At 36.0% G+C, this 15,980-nt stretch overlaps 1 protein-coding gene across 3 annotated transcripts in view; it reads left to right on the top strand.

Annotated features, from left to right (window-relative positions):
* TET1 (tet methylcytosine dioxygenase 1) overlaps positions 1-15,980 on the top strand; it is a 168,398-nt gene that overhangs the window by 129,716 nt on the left and 22,702 nt on the right. For all 3 annotated transcript variants that reach the window (XM_066242442.1, XM_066242443.1, XM_066242445.1), the window contains one exon: positions 11,359-11,570. In XM_066242442.1, the coding sequence (XP_066098539.1) occupies positions 11,359-11,570 (212 nt within the window). The remainder of the gene's footprint in view (positions 1-11,358; positions 11,571-15,980) is intronic.

Here is a 15,980-nt window from a genome sequence, read left to right on the forward strand (position 1 = left end):
CTTTGGGGTCTCGAACCTGGATCCTTCCGCATCCCAGTCCGATGCTCTATTCACTGCACCACCGCCTGGTCAGGCCAAAAGTATAGTCTTGATGACAAAACCAAGAATTTTCTGTTTGTGAAAAAAAATAAAATGGATCTCAAATCATTATCTATCTTAGGGAAATCGTGTTAATCAAACTTTACTTTGTGCAAACTTTCCAATTTATCTTATTTTAAATATTCATAGTATGCATTGTTTGTCGCTGGAGCAATGCCCAGCACATAGTCTACACTCAGTAAGTTTTTGTTGAGTGAATGAATATGTAACTAAATAAGAATATTTTAGAGTACTGAATATTTTAGTTTGAATTAGTCTCTTGAAATAGTATTGCTGTGGTTTTCATTATTAGTTTGTCTGAGGCATGGGAAACTTTTGAGTATTAGAATTATTAGTCTGCCAAAGTTGTCCACCCCAAAGTTGAACTTTTGACAAAAGTTAAATGAAAAATAGAGTGAGAGGATTAGGTTTCTCAATAGTCTACATAGTTTTTAGGACTTTGCAAGCTTATTATTTTGAACAACACTTGGGCAATTCGGTCTTAAATATGCATGCATTATACAGGAATGAAGTGAAAATTGGGGTGAGAGGAAATGAAGATCAATCATTTTAAACTAAGGAATCTAAGAAACATATAACTAGTGGATTGCATTGCCCCAAATTTACTTTTTATCTTGTACAGTGTGCATTTATGGTATATTTAATTTTAAACTAAATTAAATAAAACATTGTGTGATTTTATGTACATTTTTCATCTCTGTGCAGACTTACACATATTAATAGTGTTTGAATTCTTTTCTATTTTTATTGTGCTATACTTGTTTCCATTATTGAATGAGAGGTTTATTATTTCTCTTCTTAAATGGTCACACACAAAAATCCTTTTTTTTTTTTTTTTTTAACAGGGACAGAGAGAGTCAGAGAGAGGGATAGACAGAGATAGACAGACAAGAATGGAGAGAGATGAGAAGCATCAATCATCAGTTTTTCATTGCGAGACCTTAGTTGTTCATTGATTGCTCTCTCATATGTGCCTTGACTGTGGAGCTACAGTAAACTGAGTAACCCCTTGCCCAAGCCAGCGACTTTGGGTCCAAGCTGGTGAGCGTTGCTCAAACCAGATGAACCCTTGCTTAAACTGGCAACCACGGGGTCTCAAACCTGGGTCCTCCACATCCCAGTCCGACGCTCCATCCACTGCACCACCACCTAGTCAGGCTCCTTGCTCTCTTAAATCAATAAAATAATCATTTAAAAAGAAAAGAAGTAAATCATTTCTTTTTAAGGATGAAGATTATTTTAGTGTGTGTGTGTGTGTGTGTGTGTGTGTGTGTGTATGTAATCTTAACGGGTGAGTGTTATTTTTTTGCCATTGATTTGAGAAAGAGAAAGGAGGGAAAGGTGAGAGAGAGAGAGAGAGAAGCATCAACTCATTGCTCCACTTATTTTTTCCATTTAGTTATGCACTCATTGGTTGTTTCTCATATATGCCCTGATAGGGTGTCTAACTTGAGACCTTAGTACACTGGGCAAACTATCCACTGAATCACCTGGCTAGGGCTATGTTTTCTTTTTGTTTTGTTTTTTGTATTTTGTTGTTGTTGGCCACCATCCCTTTGTGTTGAAAATTTAACTCTACTTTGTCTTTCACATGGTTATTGGTAAACTCAAAAGTGATGATTTCTTTCATATTATAGCCCGCATATGATATTACTGTTGCTCCTTGCTATGATTTTTAACCTAGTCCTTCTGTGGGACCCAGATCTTTTACACTCTTGATACAGAACCCTATTTACCTTGACATTTTTATTTTAATTTAATTTATTTATTTGTGACAGAGACCGAAAGAGGCACAGATAGGGACAGACAGGCAGGAAGGGAAAGAGATGAGAAGTATCAATTCCTCGTTGCTGCTCCTTAGTCTAATTAGTTCATTGCTCGCTTTCTCATATGTGCCTTGATGGGGATTGGAGGGGAGGCTATAGCATGAGAGAGTGACCCCTTGCTAAAGGCAGTGACCTTAGGCTCAAGCCAGCAACCCTGCCCTCTAGCTTGTAAACCCCCGCTCAAGCTGGATGAGCCCGTGCTCTAGGCGGTGACCACGGGTTTCCAACCTGGGTCCTCCTCGGCTTAGTCTGTCGCTCTATCCACTATGCCACCGCCTGGTCAGGCTACCTTGGAATTTTTACAACTAAGATTGTTTTACAATTAGTCTTTTATTTGCTTTTTAAAAATGTTATGTGGTTTATATAATTATTGCATTTATGTTTTTATTTGATTTAACTTTAAATAAAAGATAAGTGGTAGGATCTGGCTGGTTAAGTAAGTTGTTTAGAGCGTCATCCGCATAGCAAGGGTTGTGAGATTGATTCCTGGTCAGGACACATACGAGAATCAACCCGTGCACTCATAAATAAGTGAAACAACAAATTGATGTTTCTCTGTTTCTTTCTCTTCTTCCTGTCTCTCTAGACATCATTAATTAAATTTTTGTTTTAATTTTAAATAGTGATAAAATAAAAATAAGCTCAAAATGACAATATTTAAGCTAAATTTTAAAGTTCTATATTAAACTAAAATTAAAATTTTTTAATTTATTACTTTCCCAAAAAATTGATATTTTCAAATGTATAAAAATTCATCAAATGTATAAATCCATTTAAAATTTATCCTCTGATATAATACTTAGTAATTTGGGGTTTACCCAAACTGAGAGTATATTAGAACTTCTAATAAAAAATGATGAACAACTGCTGACTAATGTTGCGCAGAAAAATAACACGGTCAGTATTGTAGTAAAACGGATTATTCTATACCTTTTTAAATTTCCAGAAAGTTTACCTAAACATCAAATTATTTTGGAGCAGAATCTATTAAAGCTTTCTGTTCCTCCTTCCATACTGAAATGGAATGTATATTTCACTATTCATCGACATTATGATTTTTATATATATATGTATATACACACTTAGAATTTTCTCATTTTTGGAAGTGAGAAAATTAGAATGCTGTTTAAATACCTTTATTTTCTGTTGCCCATATGAATATACTATGACTCTCGGTACCCTAAGAATATGAAAATATTTTTACCTACAGTTGCCTCCTTAGAAATTGCAAAGTAATCTTGTTTTTCAGAGCAGTCTTCTCACTCCACCAGTTTTTATATACTTAGTATTAACTGGCACTAAAACCTACTGAACTCCTAAAGGTTATTTATAATGTCCCAGGTTATCGCTGTTGATCCTGGTTTAAACCTGGCTTAAGAACTCGAGGGGAATTTAAATAGGTTTTCCCATCCAGAACATGTTATCACAGGTAGTTTAAAATATACTTTTTAGAGTTATTCATATATATACTATTAAAGCAGAATAATTTGTAACCCAGGTTAAGGGGACTCCATCATAAAAATGCTATGAAATGTTTTCTTAATGCATCTTCTGTCTCCATCCCTTCTCTGAAACTGCTATTTCAAGAGTCACCAATACCTTAACTGCCAAAGAATTTTCAGGGTCTTCATAATCTTCCTTCAACAATTAAAAGTATCAGTATATACTCTCTCCTGGGAAGCTCATTCTTTGATTATCTCCAGTAACACAGCATTCCTTCATCATGCCTGTGCTCTTCAGTCACAATTCTGTAATGTGCTCCTGCCTGAACAGGCGGTGGTGCAGTGGAAAGAGCGTTGGACTAGGATGTGGAGGACCTAGGATCGAGATCCTGAGGTTGCCAGCTTGAACGCGGGCTCATTTGGTTTGAGCAAAGCTTGAGCCCAAGGTCACTGGCTTGAGCAAGGGGAGCTCTAGTCAAGCCTATGACTGCTTACTCAAGCCAGTGACCTTGGGCTTTAAGCCAGCAACCTTTGGGCTCAAACCAGGGACCATGGGGTCATATCTGTGATCCCACACTCAAGCCAGCAACCTTGGGAGTTTTGAACCTGGGACTTCAGCATCCTAGGTAAATGTTCTATCCAGTGCATCACCACTAGTTAGGCTCCATTTAATATTTTTAGACTATAGTTGGCCACAGGTAATTGAACCTGGAAAACAAATACGTGGATTAGATTGGGAGAGTTACTACTGTATTCCCTCCAACAATACTACAATAGAAAACTACATGGTTAATATTTCCTCATTAGTGTTTTTTTTTTTTTTTTTTTTTACAGAGACAGAAAATGAGTCAGAGAGAGAGATAGACAGGGATGGACAGACAGGAGTGGAGAAAGATGAGAAGCATCAATCATTAGTTTTTCATTGCGCATTGCAACACCTTAGTTGTTCATTGATTGCTTTCTCATACGTGCCTTGACCGTGGGCCTTCAGCAGACCGAGTAACCCTTTGCTGGAGCCAGCGACCTTGGGTTCAAGCTGGTGGGCTTTTACTCAAACCAGATGAGCCCATGCTCAAGCTGGCAACCTCAGGGTCTCGAACCTGGGGTTCTCTGCATCCCAGTCGAAGCTCTATCCATTGCGCCACTGCCTGGTCAGGCAGTGCTAATTTTTCAATTTTGCATTTGTATCATTTCACTTACATTGTTATTTTATTCGCTTCCCAGATACTTATAATTAGACAAAATGACATCTTCCTAATCTTGTTAGTATTTTGGTGTTGACCACTAATTGCTTTGTCTAATTTCACCCACTTACTAATTCACATTAATTTACTTAAGATGTTGTCTGAACCTTAATTACATTGAATATTCATTGTTACACAGATTTAGTTTCACTGTAAAAGAGATATTTTCTTTTACAAAAAGTTCCTCTTGTTCATCCTCAGGTTATGTAAAGGCTTCCTCTTTCCTCTTCTTGCATCATTTCTGATAGAGGTCTGTTCTTCAAATCACAGGCTGGTACTTTTCATCGAGACATCTGCCTGGAGCTTGTCTCTTGAGCTATGTGTGTTCCCACTGATCCAGTGTCTCTCTCCTGGAGCTTGTCTTCCATTACTGAGGGTCATGAATCCCAAGCTTGTATTGTGAATAAAATATTTAACGTCCTGAAACTTTGGCCACCACTGCAGAAATATTTTATTAATTAATTAATTAATTATTATATATTTTTTTTAGTGAGAGACAGGGACAGTAGAATAAAGAGATGAGAGTCATCAGTTTGTAGTTGTGTCACTTTAGTTGTTCATTAATTGCTTCTCATATGTGCCTTGACTGTGCTGTCAGGATAGGATACTCCAGCCAAACCAGTAATCCCTCGCTGAAACCAGTGACCTTGGAGTTTCAAACCTGGGACTTCAGCTTCCCAGGTCTATGCTCTATCCATTGCACCACCACTGGTCAGGCAGAAATAGTTTTTAATTTTGTATTTTTAAAAAATATTTTTAAAGTTTTTATTTTGAAATAATTTCAGACTTAATCTAAAGTTGCAGGAATAGTACAGATATTTATTTATTTATTTATTTATTTATTTAAGCGAGAGAGATAGGTTCACAAAGGCAGCACTGGAGAGAGTTAAGAAACATCAGTTCTTTTTTGTGGCACCTTAGTTGTTCATTGATTCCTTTCTTATATGTGCCTTGACAGGGGTGGGGGGGGGCTCCCACCGAGACAGTTTCTCCTTGCTCAAGCAAGCTTCAATGTGGTCATGTCTATGACCCCAGGATCAAGCCAGTGACCCCGCGCTCAAGTTGGCAACCTCAGGGTTTTGAACTTGGGTCTTCTGTGTCCTAGGCTGACGCTCTCTTCACTGTGTCACCGCCTGACACTTCTTGATCACGCAGTACAATTTCTAATATTCTTCATTGACATTTTCCATATATACTGTAACTTATTACCACATTTGCTTTGCTATATCTTTTTCTTTCTCTCTTCTTTTCCCATCCTCTATTTATTCTGACTATTCTAACAATGGTAAACATATTGCCCTTAACCCCTGAATACATTGGTTTATTTTATAAAACAAGGACATTACATAACCACAATACATTGTCTTTCATAACTAATTATGATTATTAAAATCTTAACGTCGGGATAATTATCAATCCTAATACAATATTATTATCTAATCTTTGTTTTATGTCCAATAATATCGTATTTGGAAAGTAAAACAAATTTTAATCAAATCCAGTATCACTATTCTACATTTTTTTGTTGTTTATCACAGTTATAAAATTCAAACTTTACAGTGAAATACATTGTCATGATATGCCTTAAAGACTTGTCATGCAGTAAACAAAGTTTAGATAGTCAATTATGTTTTCTTTCTCAGTTGGATCATCTTGACTAATGGAAGTGTCATTTGCTAACACTGATGGGTTCTTAGGCTTTTTTTTTTTTGTATTTGATTGATACCTCATTTTAAGGTTCATTGTAACTCAAAACTTGTTTTATTCCAAGCTTGTAGAACAATTATTACCTATGAATTTTAGAAGTTATCTTCTGCATAGAATAAAAGACTTTTGTATAGACAGATATATTGTTACTCTTCAAATTGGAGCTATTCTAAAACTTTATTCTTTAATTATCAGCTACTTATCAAAGTTAAGAGTATAAGATCTTCATTTCTGGCCTAACCTATGGTGATGCAGTGGGTAAAGCAATGACTTGGAATGCTGTGGTCGCCAGTTTGAAACCCTGGGCTTGCCTGGTCAAGGCACATGACATGTGGGAGTTGATGCTTCCTGATCTTACCCACCCCCCTTTCTTTCTCTCTCTAAAAGGAATAATTTTTTTTACAAATCTTCATTTCTCTTTGAAGCCATATTTTTTCTCCTGATGTTTGTTTCTGCTATTTATGTCTCTAAAAATTGACAGGAGGGAGATAAGATTAGACACCCCAATGATATGTACTGAGAACTCTCTTACTCAAATAATTTTAAAGATAAGAGTGAACAGAGCAGATGCAGGTTTTCAACATAATGCAGAAGTGCAGAAATATTAAAAGTGATAGCAATGCAATGGATTTGTGTGTGTGTTTGTGTGTGTTTTTCTGAAGCTGGAAACGGGGAGAGACAGTCAGACAGACTCCTGCATGCGCCTGACCGGGATCCACCTGGCACGCCCACCAGGGGGCGACGCTCTGCCCCTCTGGGGCGTCGCTCTTTCGGGACCAGAGCCACTCCAGCGCCTAGGGCAGAGGCCAAGGAGCCACCCCAGCGCCCGGGCCATCCTTGCTCCAATGGAACCTCTGCTGCGGGAGGGGAAGAGAGAGACAGAGAGGAAAGAGGGGGCGGAGTGGAGAAGCAGATGGGTGCTTCTCCTGTGTGCCCTGGCCGGAATCGAACCCGGGACTTCTGCACGCCAGGCCGACGCTCTACCACTGAGCCAACCGTGCAATGGATTTTTAAATTGAAATTTTAATCAGAAAGTGTAGTTTAGTAGTTTTATGTATATTCACATTATTTTCAAAGAGATCTCCAGAACATTCTTCTTGCCAATATGAAACTATAACTTTTATATAACCCTTCATTTTTCCATTATCCCAGCCCCTGGTAACTACCATTCCCCTTTCTGTTTCTATGAATTTGATTACTTTATACAACTCGTAGAAGTGAGTCATACAATATTTGTCTTTTTGTGACTGACTGACTTACTTCACTGAACATATGTCCTCAAGGTTCATCCATGTTGCAACATGTAACAGGACTTTCTTTTTAATTCTGAATAATATTCCACTTGTATATACAGGTAAACCTATTTTCTTTATCTAGTCACCTATGAATGACACTTGGGTTGTTTCCACCTTTCGGCATTTGTGATTATTATTGATGCTATAAACATGGCTATGCAGATATCTGTTCAATACCCTGCTTTTGCCTGACCAGTGGTTGTGTAGTGCATAAAGCATCAACCTGGGATGCTGAGGTCCCAGGTTTGAATCCCCAAAGTCACCGGCTCAAGAACAGGTTCAACTGGTTTAAGAGCAGGCTCTCCAGCTTAAGCATGGGGTAACTGCTTTAGTGTAGGATCATAAACATGATTCCATAGTCACTGGTTTAAGCCCCTGGATTAAGGCATGTAGGAGAAGCAATTAGTAACAATTAACATGATGCAACCAGGAGTTGGTGCTTATCTCTTTCCCTTACTGTTCTTACCTCTATCAAAAAAACAAACAAACAAACAAAAAAACAAGGAAAAGAAACCCTGCATTTAAATCTTTTGGATACACACTCAGATGTTTATTTTTAAATTTTTAACAACTTTCACAGTTTCCGTAGTGGTTGCTCTATTTTATTATCCCACCGATATATGTAGTGCTTTTAAATTGTTTTTACTTTTCTAGATGATTAATAATATTGATCATATTTCCATATGCTCACTATCTGTTTGGATATTCTCTTGTTTTGAACCTATCCTATTGTGTTTTTATTACTCATTTAGAGAAATTTCTTATACATTTTGGGTAAGAATATTTTAACAATTATATATATTGCAAATATTTTTCCCTACTATATTGCTTGTTTGCCTTAATCTCTTGCTGATTAATGTTTTTAATGAATAGAAGTTCTTATAATAATTTTAATATCTAGTGGTTTTCAACTTTTTACACCTGGGTACTGGTGAAAGTAGTAGAATTATTTTGGGTATTGCTAATGCGGAAATCATCCTGAGAATAAGCGAATTCAACCAAAATCATTGGGTATATAATATTCATACAACATTAGGGTGGTAAACACTTTCACAGACCAGCATGAAATTTCTGGCAGACTTGTTTGCAGACCATCCATTGTAATACACTGATATAACCCAACTTAACTTTTTCTTTTATAATTATTAAATCTGGTAATGTATTTTTAAATATTTTGCCTACTCCAAGGTCAAGAATATGCTTTCTTCTAAAACTTATTGTTTTATCTTTCATTTTGAAATCTACAATATAATTTAAGTTACTCATGTAAAGTTAGTGGTTTCAAGATTCTTTCCCATATGGGTATCTACACAGTATCATTTATTGAAAAAACTGCATTGTTCTGCATTGTTAACTTTATCACAAGTCATGTGATCATTTTTATACAGATTTCCTTTTTTTATTCCATTACTCTCTCTCTTTTTATTGATTTTAGAGAGAGAAAGGAAAGGGAGAGAGAGTGGATGGAGAGAGAGGGAAAAACATTCGTTTTCCTGCTTATTCATTGGTTGACTATTGTATGTATCCTGACCCATGATCGAGCCTACAACCTTGGTATATAAGGACAACTCTCTAACCAACTAAGCAATCCAGCCAAGGCTCCATTAATCTCTTTATCTCCCATTGCACCGATTTGAAACTCACTTAATTATTATTGCTTTAGAATAGATCTTGGTATCTGGTTAATTGTTTTCTCCGTATTTTTCATTTTTTTGACTCTTTGTTCTTTGCATTTATATAGAAACAAGTTTGTTGATTTTCACCCAAACTAAAACACACTCATAGGATTTTGATTGGGAATGCATCAAATCTAGAAATCAATTTTGGCAGTTTGACAGCATAATAATAATGATTATTCCGTGAACATGGTATCTCTGTTTATTTAATTAGGTTTTCTTTAATCTCTTTCAATAATTTACTTATAGTTTTCAGAGGTCTTTTACAGGTGTATTACTCAGGTTAAACTGCTATGAAAAAAAATGCAACAACAAAAATTTGTCACAGTTGTGAGGCTTTCTTTACTTTGTGTCTTCACATGGGTGAAGTGGCTAGGAAACTCTATAAAATTTCCTTTTAAATATTTTTTTTTATTGATTGACTTTAGCAAGAAAGAGAGAGGGAGAGAGAAGAACATGGAGCTGTTCTTGCACATGCCCTGACAGGTTCCTAACTGGTATCCCCTGTGCTTCATGACATGCTCCAACCAACCGAGTCATCCAGCCAGGGCTATAAGGTCTCTTTTTATAAGAACATTAATCTCACTCTTGAAAGCTTTCTATCTATGACCTAATCACTTCCCAAAAGTCCCATCTCTTAATATAATCAGATTGAAATTTAGTATTTGATATGTAAATTTTGGATAGACAGGAATATCCATGTTATAGTAATACTTAGGCAAATTATGAAACTTAGATCTGAATTTAGAGACTCAAATATGCTTAACTTTCTATTGTTCTCTAAAGAAAATTTGAAAAAATTCTTGCAGAAGCACAAATACCATTAATAAATAACATTTTAGCATTTTTCATATAAAGAATGGATCACTCTAAATTTGTTGTAGTCTTGACAACTTGAAAATTATTTGGTATACGTTTGTTTGATACAATATATATTATTTTGTATTTAAGCTTTTAAGAAAGCAAATGTATTCTTATTTGGCTGTAAAGGACATATAGAAAAAATTTTAATATAAATAATTGTGTTTAGGGGGAAGGTCCTAAAACCAACTCTACTCAAGGGATGCCTTGGTAGCAATGATTGTTAACCATCTGGAGTGACAGAACAAAGTGATATTGGGTAACTAACATCTTAAGAAGTTTCATCTCAAGTTTATGTAATATTATTATAGCAACAAAAATAGAATATTATGCTATTGGTTGCTCCATTTTGGTCCCAGGGGTGGGCAGTTTTACCAGTTACTGATTATATACTGATTGATGTGGTCAGTCTCTGCTTTGTAAATTTGTAATACATGGGAGGGAGCTTTAGAGAGAGTTGGATGATATTATGTTGTGCCAACATTTTTATGTAATCTCTTTTGAGAACATTAGGACCACTGAGCAGTATTTTAGATACTTTTGAAGCCTTTTTAGCATCTTATACTTATGGTTTAATGTAACTTAAATGGATTCATAATTGACGTGTTTTACATTCACCATGTAAGGTAGACACTTTAATCTTAAAATGAGTTTTATAAATCCCAGTGATGGCGTGGAAAAAAAATCACAGGAATTACAGGAACATTGCTTTTTAATATTTATTTTATTTAGTAAACCATGCGCTCAAGGAAAAGATCTATAACTTTCCTCAGATGCTAAATTCGATCGCTCAAGTTTAATTTTTAATGGTGGAAGTCTTTTTTTTTTTCACCTAGGTAGATTTGTCCTGGTGTGACATTTGTGTAAGACCAGTTAGTTAGGCTCTTTTCCGTAGAATCCAGTTACCTCTTTTTTGAAACTATATCAACAGTGAGATAAACACAGACCACTTTGGTTTTTTACAAATAACAACCACATACCAGAGATTTCTTTTCTGCCTGTTGTTAGTCAAGTAACCTGGTATACTTTGTGATGAGCTATGTGGAGAAAGCTAATTTGACAGTTGAAGGCCGTATAGGTTTCAACCCTTTGAGAAATAGTAATTTAAAAAAATACAATGCAATATTACAGAGTTTTAAAAGCAATATACATTGTACTTGACTTTAGGTTTCTTTTTTTCCATAAATGAATGCATTCTGCTTCTGCAGGTTTTAAGAAGGAGCAGCGATGAAGAGAAAGTTCTTTGTTTGGTTCGGGAGCGTCCAGGCCACCACTGTCAAACAGCTGTGATCGTGGTGCTCATCATGGTATGGGATGGCATTCCTCTTCCCATGGCAGACAGATTGTATACGGAGCTTACCGAAAACCTAAAGTCATACAATGGTCATCCCACAGACCGAAGATGCACTCTCAATGAAAAGTAATCATACCTGTTTTGTACTGTTTTGACATTCAGACCTCTTTTATGTAATGATAAATTGTTAATTACCAACTATATATATGGGAGGACAAGATTCTAAATATTGTGCAACTAAAAAGAATGAATATTTTTAAAAATATTTATTAATTTTCATAAGAGAGATGGGGGTGTAATGAGAGAGGGAGAGAGAGGCAGGAACATCAATCTGTTCCTGTATGTGCCTTGACTGGGGATCAAACTGGCAACCTTTGTACCTTGGGATGACGCTCTTAACTAACTGAGCTCTCTAGCCAGGCAGAATAACCAGTTCTTTAAAGAACGACACAATCTCATAGTTAAGATCATTTTAGGATAAGTCTCCACTGGAATATTCTTTTATTGCTTCTTTCTTTGATACTTGATCCCACTCATCCCAACAATTTGGAGCAGAATACTTTTTTTCCTACAGTTTTGCCAATAAATATGTTATCAAGCTTATTTGCCCATTTAATAGGTGATAAATAACATCAGTTTACTTTGGATTTTTCATTTTTCATATCATTTGTGGAAGAATTTTTTCTTATACTTAAGAGCTAATTGCCTTTTTTTTTTTTTTTTGTCAACTTAATAATTATTTCAGCCCATATTTATAATGGATTTCTCCCTTTACAGAAATCTACTTTTACATATTGGGACTATAAACACTTTGTGATATGACTTCTCAATGCTTTTGACAGTTTGTTACTTGTCTCTTTGCTTTTGCTCTGTCATCTTTTTCTTTTGTTTGCTTTAATTTATTGATTTTAGTGAGATAGGAAGGGAGAGAGAATATAAGAATATCAATATGTTCCTGTATTTTTGCTGACCAAGGATTGAACCAGCAACCTCTGTGCTTCAGAATGATGCTCTAACCAACCGAGCCATCTGGCCAGGGCTAGATTTCTTAAATTATAGAGACTTTATATTTTAATATTTGGTAGGGCTAGCTTGCCATTCTTACTCTTTTTCATGGCTTTATTTGTTATTCTTATTCTTTTGTCTGTGCTTCTAAATAAACTTTAAAATCACTTGTGTACTTTTAAGATAAATCTAATATTTTTCATGGGATGGCATTAAATTATAATAAATGAACATCTTTATGATATTGAATCTTCTTATCCCATAACATGGCTTATTTTTCTTTCATTTGTTGAAGTTCACTTGTATGTCCTTCATTATTTTATGTAGTTTTCCTCAAAGAGGTCTCTCTTTTTTGTTTTTTAAGAAACGTCATTCTATAAAATACAACAGAAATATACAGTCGTCCCTCACCATATCATGGCTCACTTTTCACGGTCTCAATGAATGGCGGATTTTAAAATTGTATTGCGGATTTTTTGCTATATCACGGGATTTTGTGGTATATAGGTATTTTTATATACTTATTATTTTAATTATTTTTCCTGCAAAATAACTGTGGGAAAGGTTTATAAAAATGTGGAGAAGGTTTATATAGACTTACAATATATATAAATGGTAAAATAAATATAAGGTTGCTACTTTGTGGATTTTCGCCTGTCGCAGGGAGGGGGGGTGGTGTTCTGGAATCTAACCCCCGCGATAGATGAGGGACCAGTGTATATTGTTCCCTCTAATCCACACCGAATTAATGTGTACTCCTCCCATAGGAGGTATATCCCTTATTACTTACTTTTTTTCAATGGCAACAAGTATGTATACATCATTTTTAATATCTATTTTGTTATGTAGATGCAGAATAATAACTTTGTGTGAGTGTGTGTGTGAAAGAGAGACAAAGGCAGAGATAATGACAGATCGGAAAGACAGACAGGAAGGGAGACAGATGAGAAGCATCAACTCATCTTTGTTGTTCATTGATTGCTTTCTTACATGTGCCTTCACCTGAGGAACCAGTGACCCCTTGCTCAAGCCAGCGACCTTGGGTCTGAAGCCAGCAACGAATGGACATAAGCCAGCAACCATGAGATCATGTCTATGATCCTACGCTCAAACCTGATGAGCCTGAGCCTGCACTCAAGCCAGCGACCTCGGGTTCTTGAACTTTGGTCCTCTGCATCCCAGGCTGATCAATGCTCTATCCACTGTGCTACTGCCTGGTCAGGCAATAATCACTTCTTATATGAAGACATTACTCTAATCTGACCAGGTTATGGCATAGTGAATAGAGACTTAGAACTGGGACTGTGAGGACCCGGGTTTGAAATCCGGCTTAAGCACGGTCACCAGCTTGTGCGTGGGATCATAGACATGACCCCATGGTTCCTGGTTTAAGCAAAGGATCACTGGCTGGGCTGGAGCAACACCCTCCACCCCCCATCAAGGCATGTATGGGAAAATAATCAATGAACAACTAAAGTGATGCAACTATGAGTTGATACTTCTCCCTCCCCCCCCACCTCTTCTCTCACTGTAAATGAATAAATAAAATCTTTAAAATAAAAATAGATAAAATTATCTAATCTACAATTTAATCTCAGTTCTTTGTCTTTCATCACATTGACATTCTTAAAGGGAATCAGCTTAATTTTGTAGATTGTTGCTCAGTCTTGGTTTGTTTGATTGTTCCTGCTCGAATAAACTCAGTTCAGGAATTATTATCAGGAATACTATATTCAGTCCATAATAATAGGAACTATAAGTCAATTTGTCCTATTTCAGTGGTCTTGACTGTTTAAGATATTCTGCAAAAGCTCCTTTAGGTCTTATACCCTTTCACATTTTCTATGTGGTTAATTTATAATTAACTGTCAGTAGTACAACTATATTTTTCTGTTTCCCATGTATTATTTAAATGACATAAATAAGTTATTTTTTCTGTTTGTTTGGTAACTTTAATTTCCTATGCAATTTCAAATTAACTCCTTTGATCTTATTTTACTTCCTTACCAAGTAATTGTAAAATTTTGCCCCTTTAAAACATACTTTCCACCTGACCTGTGGTAGCGCAGTGGATAAAGCGTGGACCTGAAGTGCTGAGGTTGCCGTTTTGAAACCCCCGGCTTGCCTGGTCAAGGCACATACGGGAGATTTGATGCTTACTGCTCCTCCCTGCCCCCACTTTCACTCTATCTCTTTCTCTATCTCTCTCTGTCACCTCTCAAAAACGAACAAAAAAATAAAATTAAGATATCCATTTCATCTTTGTACAAAGATTTAGAGGGAGTTAGAATATTTGAACTATTCTTCCTCTCTCTCTTTGTCCTTCACAGTATCGTTTTCTATGCTCTCTTTGTATTCATTATTATCTTATATCAGGCTTTTTCTTGATTTGTTCACAATTATTTTAAAAAATAGTTTTCATCTCTAAAATGTTATATTTCTCTTATGTTTATTTTATTGAATTTTAGAAAGAGAAAGGGAGAAAGAGAGAGAGACAGGAACATCAATCTGTTCTTGTATGTGTCCTGACCAAGGATTGAATTGACAGCCTCTTTGGTTTCAGATAATGCTCTAACTCAGGGGTAGTCAACCCTTTTATACCTACCGCGCACTTTTGTATCTCTGTTAGTAGTAAAAATTTCTAACCACCCACCAGTTCCACAGTAATGGTGATTTATAAAGTAGGGAAGTAACTACTTTATAAAATTTATAAAGTTGAGTTACAGGAAGTTAAAGCATATAATAATAATTACTTGCTAAGTACTTTATATCGAATTTTCACTAAGTTTGGCAGAATAAATCTTTATAAAACTTACTATAGTTAAATCTATCTTTTTATTTATACTTTGGTATCTCTGCTACTGCCCACCATGAAAGCTGAATGCCCACTAGTGGGCAGTAAGGACCAGGTTGACTACCATGGCTCTAACTAAACGAACTATCCAGCCATGGCTAAAATTTTATATTCTTTTCATTTACTGTTTTTTACTTGAGGTGGGTTTTTTTTTAATTTTCATCATTATTTTTTTATTGAGGTAACATTGGCTAATAACATAAATTTCAGGTGTAGAACATTATAATTTCATATCTGTATACTCCATTGAGTGCTCACCTCCAAATGTCTAGTTTCCATATTGTTTGTATTTTAAGGCATTACCTAAGTACTTCATTTATATGCTACCGCTAGTTTTAAGCATTATATAACTAAGAACTACAGAGTATATGTTACTTTTTTAGGGTTTTTTTGTTTTTGTTTTTTTGTAGGGGAGACAGAGAGAGTCAGAGAGAGGGACAGACAGACCGGAAGGGAGAGAGATGAGAACTATCAATTTTTTGTTGCTATTCCTTAGTTGTTCATTCATAGGTTTTTCATATGTGCCTTGACAGGGGGCTACAGCATACTGAGTGACCCCTTGCTCGAGCCAGTGACCTTGGGCTTAAGCTGGTGAGCCTTGCTCAAACCAGATGAGCCCACACTCAAGCTGGCAACCTCAAGGTCTCGAACCTGGGTCCTCTGCATCCCAGTCCGAC

The sequence above is a fragment of the Saccopteryx bilineata genome, chromosome 9 (assembly GCF_036850765.1).
Source record: "Saccopteryx bilineata isolate mSacBil1 chromosome 9, mSacBil1_pri_phased_curated, whole genome shotgun sequence".
In the NCBI taxonomy this organism is placed as follows: domain Eukaryota; kingdom Metazoa; phylum Chordata; class Mammalia; order Chiroptera; family Emballonuridae; genus Saccopteryx; species Saccopteryx bilineata.